This window comes from Frankliniella occidentalis, unplaced genomic scaffold (assembly GCF_000697945.3).
Source record: "Frankliniella occidentalis isolate FOCC.00 unplaced genomic scaffold, Focc_3.1 Scaffold11, whole genome shotgun sequence".
In the NCBI taxonomy this organism is placed as follows: domain Eukaryota; kingdom Metazoa; phylum Arthropoda; class Insecta; order Thysanoptera; family Thripidae; genus Frankliniella; species Frankliniella occidentalis.
The window spans coordinates 655,722-660,906 of NW_026267141.1; the positions used below are offsets into that span (position 1 = coordinate 655,722).

At 57.3% G+C, this 5,185-nt stretch overlaps 1 protein-coding gene across 1 annotated transcript; it reads right to left on the minus strand.

The window, feature by feature from the left end:
* Window positions 1-985: 985 nt before the first annotated feature.
* Window positions 986-4,356, minus strand: LOC113215089 (esterase B1-like; the record flags this gene model as incomplete). The annotated part of the gene is made up of 8 exons (XM_026434663.2): window positions 986-1,654; window positions 1,918-2,071; window positions 2,249-2,405; window positions 2,645-2,817; window positions 2,901-3,096; window positions 3,300-3,464; window positions 3,549-3,784; window positions 3,858-4,356. Coding segments are annotated over 8 exons (1,860 nt in total), but the record flags the coding sequence as incomplete, so codon positions are not given.
* Window positions 4,357-5,185: the final 829 nt, after the last annotated feature.

Below are 5,185 nucleotides of genomic sequence, written 5' to 3' on the forward strand. Positions count from 1 at the left end.
AGCGTGGACCAAGGGACGGTGGCGGAGCGGAGCCGCACCACCGAGCCGTCGTAGCAGATGTGCCCGGTCCGCCCCCGGACCGCCCCCGGCCAGCCCAGCCCCCCCGGGGGCAGGCCTCATCAGGAGGCGGCGCCGAGCCACCCTTCGGACAGCGGCGACAATCTGCAGCCCTGAATGAACCTGTTACTCCCCCATTCCTCCTCCCCCAACGCCCACGCACTGTTTAAGAAGTCGGTGACGCCCCAGCCCCTCTCGCTGGGAAACAAAGGCAGCAACTTACAATTAGCACCTTTCTAGGGATGCTGATGAGCTTCTTACTCCATTACAATTGGCTGTGTAACGGAACGGGAGTCAAAACAGGGTTGTTTAAACGCAGTAAAGGTGTTAAATTTTGGTGCGTGGGGACACTGTAAATTGCTTACGAACTATAGGTTCGTAATGCAAACCAAAACGTTCGTAGCTTACGAAGGATTTTGAAGCGTTGTATTACGAACTAATTGTTCGTAAGCTTACGAACAAATAGTTCGTAATGCAAACCGATTGTTTGTAAGAACCGTCTAGCCTTACAAACAATCGCTTTGCAATACGAACAATTTCTTTGCAATACAAAGAACGAAAATTGTTCGTAACGTTGCAAAGTATTTAGTTCGTAAGCTTTTTACAGTGGATATTCTGTTTGTGGGGAACTAAGGGGGCTCCTATTTCCCCTTTTGGTTATTATCTAAATTATTAGACCCTCTGAAACTAATGTGCACCCCCACCCAGCCCGCAAGTAACATGTGATGTATTACGAACGCTTCCTCAGCGGGGCATCACATAAGAGGGCTGTGGCCTTGGAGGAATAAGAACAAGTCCACACTGATTGGTAAATAGGGTTATCGAGGTCGGGAAAGCCGGAAGAGGGAAAGTCGGGTGATGTTCGTTGCACCGTAAAGGTTGGAGTCACTTTTTAAGACCGTCCCCAGAGGCTGTCTCTACCCGAAGGTAAAAGTTTCCAGTTTTTATTTTATTTGTCGACGTTTGTTAACGTTAAAGTTTGATAAGCCGATTGACGTTGATAATATCGATTCTCCGTATAGGCAAACGTGTTCTCGGTTCCGTCTCCGCCGTCTTTCCGTTCGTCCCCAGGAGCAGTCCGCTGTCATCGCTCTGGTTGTGGCGTCTGTTGCCTCGGATACCTCGGATATGCACCGCCGAACTGTTGTGTTCGTTCAGAACGGCATGGTCGACCCGCCTCGACCCCGTCGTTCTGAGGCGGTCTGAGCACGAGCCGGCGGCGCACTTTGACGTTTACCTTAGGCTCCCGCACGGGCTGACCCTCCGCTGCGATCAGGATGGGACCGGCGCAGGGCAGGGGGCAGGCGCGTTTCCCCTTCACATGAAGATGCCCCTCGTGAAGTCCTTGCCGCCGTCCTCCCGGTCGTCCGGGTCGGTGTAGCTCGGCGGCGACCTGGAGACGGCCGTGTCGCCGTCGGTGAAGTACCGCTCGTACACGTCCTGCCAGAAGCGCGCGCGCGCCCCGAAGAGCTCCCACTCGACGGAGGGGTGGGCGGTGAAGGACAGCGTCGGGTAGGGCGCCGACGTGGACGCGGGCAGGCGCGGCCACCGGAGGCCGTGGAGCTCGGGCTCGGGCTCGTCCTCGGGGGTGGGGTCACTGCAGAGGAGGACATCAAAGTAGGGGGGAACGAATTGTTTGGCGATCAAGCTACAAATCCAGCTATGAAGCAAAAAGGTCAGCTATCTAAAGGTTTAGGTCTGCATGTAAAAATAAGAGCCATGTAGCTAAACATGGCTTAAGTTTTTAGCTAAATAGCTAAAGCTATCCCTCATTTAGATATCGGTTTATCTACACAACTAGGCCTAATTATTCTTTACCGTGTGTTGAAATACGACCAGAGAAGTTGGTAGCGCGCTCACCCGTACTTGATGAAGTTGGACAGGAAGGCCATCATACGGCGCCTGGTCACCGCCTCCAGGCTGTCGTGCGCCAGCGCGGGCTCGGGCCCCGGGCCCTGGGGCTCTGTGCCCGCCCCGAAGTAGTACGACATGTCGTCGGCGTGCACCACCAGGCCTGCGGGGCGCATCGGCGGCGGGGGCGTTAGACGGGCCCAGCCATTCCACATCGAAACGATCGGATATCAGACACGACGCCGATTTCAAGGTAAAGCGACAATTTTCAGCGATATCGATGTGGGTCTGATATCGTCTCGATATCTAGGTTTGGGGCGCTCGCTGTCTACAAACGCACCTGGCACGATGCACTCGCCGTACTTGACTCTGCTGCGGTTGAAGAAGGTGCTCTCGACGGCGAAGCTCATGAGGTAGGTGGGAGGCGCGGCCGGGTGGCAGGCGTGGTGGCGGGCCGCCCGCACCACGGGCATGCCGTTGACGATGTCGCCCAGGTACTGCGGACACGACACGAGACTGTCAACGCGGATGTCACCGCGAAGTGCATCGCGAAGTGCATACTTGCATACGGGCTTGCCTATCGTCCCACGCCATGGCGCCTTATGCCACGTGCGAGTATGCAACCCGACCGCACGCATGAACCTGGTAAGCAGAAAATAAAAAACACGGCGCGGATCACCCACCCCGTATACTATACACCACATCCGATGTGACCCGAAGCCTACAGGTGACTCACAGTGTACATTTGGTGCATGGTGGGGTGCTTCGTGTCGCCGAAGTAGACCTCCCGCACCTCCCTGGTGACGGCCGCGCGCTCGGGGGTCCCAAGCTCCAGGTCGAGGTCGCACGGAAGCGATCGGTCCAGCTTGGCGAAGTGGTCGTCCAGGTCGTCCTTGTCGACCCGGGTGCCTGCATCAAGATCATCGGGGAGGTGATCAGGCCGAGATCCAGGGCGCGGCCGGCCGGGGGCGGGGTTGACGACGGGTACCTACCTGTCCAGAGCTTCACGTCACCCCGGACCACCTGGCCCTCGTCACGCGTGAGGTTGAACATGGTGGGCACGGGGGAGACTTGCATGCCGTCGCGGAGCATCTTGAAAGGGTGCGCAGGGAACACGGCGTCCTCGGGCCTCGCGACGCATCCCCCGTCGATAATGGGCAGGAAGGGCGGGTTAGCGCGATCGGCGGGCTGCGTCAGGAGGGTGTTGCGGGGCACAGTTTGAGGGAGAAAAAGAAGAAAGAGAAGGAAATAACAAGAAAACTTTGCAAAACGTCCCTCGGTTTTCAATTTTTTCCCAATTTTCACAAAAAATTTCCGGATTTTTTTTTTTCCTCTTTTGAAAAACTTTAACTTTCCCAGAAAATTTAAATCTGTAGGGAGGGTGGCCTTACCGGTGGGCTGGCCATACAGTCCCAGGCCTTGCTGAAGAGCTCCATGGCCGGCACGCTCTGGAGGAATTCGAACAGCTCCTCATCGCTGGCGTTCCCGTCGCAGCCCAGGAGGCGGGCGAGCTTCAAGGTCCGCTCCCGCACCACTTCACCTGGCAGCGCGCCGTACTGTTGGAAAGCCAGGGCAGGGACAGCGGTTAGGTGTCTGACGCCGACCTAGACTGGGCGGACCCGGGGGAGAAGTGTACCTACCCAGGAGTTGTTCATCACTCCGCTGAAGATCATGCTCCGCTGGAAGGTGCCCTTGGCCGCCTCGACGAACTGCAGGGTCTGCGCGATGTACCCCCCGATGCAGAAGCCGAACGCGGTGACGCGCTCCGGGTCGCCGCCGAAGGCCGCGATGTTCTCGCGCACCCAACGCATGCCGAGCACCGCGTCCTTGATGCCCATGTTGCCCGGGGCGAGCGGCGTGTTGAGCGACATGAAGCCTGTGGACAGGCAGGGTCAGCGTCGATCACCTGGCGGCCCTGCTGACGCAACGATACGTGGCGGCTTCCATACCCAAGGCCTGCAACCTGTAGCTGATGACGACCACGACGATGTCCTTGGCGACGAACAGCTCCGGTCCCACCTCGTTCATGGATGCGTTGCTGAGGCTCCACAAGCCGTAGTGAAAGTACACCAGCACGGGCTTCCTACTGCTGGCCTCGGTGCCCGGCGGCCGGTACACGTTGAGGTACAGGCAGTCCTCTGAGCCGAGCACCTTCTGCAGGTAGTAGTCGATCTGCAGCGGCGGCGGCTTCTCTTGCTCGGCCGGCAGCACCCCGGTCCAGGGCTCGGCGGGCTGCGGCGGCTGGAATCGCAGGCTGCCCAGGGGTGGGCGCGCGAACGGCACGCCAAGGAAGGCCTGGAAGGGCGGCGCCGCGTTCTGCTGCACCTCGCGGCCGCGGAGCACGCCGCCGTGTGGCAGGGTCACCTCCAGGGCCTGGCACACGGAGCCCAGTCGGTTACCGTCAAGGCCGGTCAAGGCAGAGCCCTTCCAGAGCCCCTTCCAGAGCCCTCAAGCGCCCCTTCAAGAGTTCTAGAGTCCATTCAGGAGCCGCTTTAAGGACCCCTGCCAGAGCAGCTTCCAGGGACCCCTTCAATAGCCCCTTCCAGAACGCCTTTAAGGGCCTCGGTCCTGCAACCAGTCATGTCCAACCCACGAAAAAGCCCGCCCGTGACGTCCTTTCGAGGTGGGGTAAATTTATAATGACTTCAAAAAATCTGCTACTATTGCAAACTGCATACTCAATAATTAGCTCATAGAAAAATCATGCACGTTCGGCCGTTATCGGCCGTTATCGGCCGTTATCAACCCCGAAGGATCATACCAGGTGGCTGAATAACCCCGCTCACTTTTCACTAGTAGTTGGACAAACAAACGTAAGTCCAAAAAAATTAGTCGATTGTTTTTCGGTCTAGTTTCATAGTTTTTGCGACGAAGTACCTTCAAACAAAAAAGTGACTTTTTTGGGACTTGCGTTCCTTTGTCAATTTACCAGTGTTTTGTACCATGGTGTACCGCATGCACGAGTGCGGGCGGGCTTGCCTATCGCTCCTGCCCACGGCGCCTTACAGGCCGAGCGAGTAGGCAACCAGCCCGCACTAGTGCGTCGTGCACTGTAAAAGCTAAAGGGTACTTTCGGGGTGTTTTCGGGTATGTGAGGGATTTATGTCACGTTTAAACAGGGGATTGAGGTGAAGTTCCCTTTCGGGCCCTTTATGCAGGATGAAGATCCCCCTATGACATGGGGGTCCTGCCATCCCCCCACGTTGTGTACATTTGTGCACAATAAGCATTCTCGCAGTTCCCTCAGCAGCGGCACTTCAGTCCTGGCGCGAGGGGG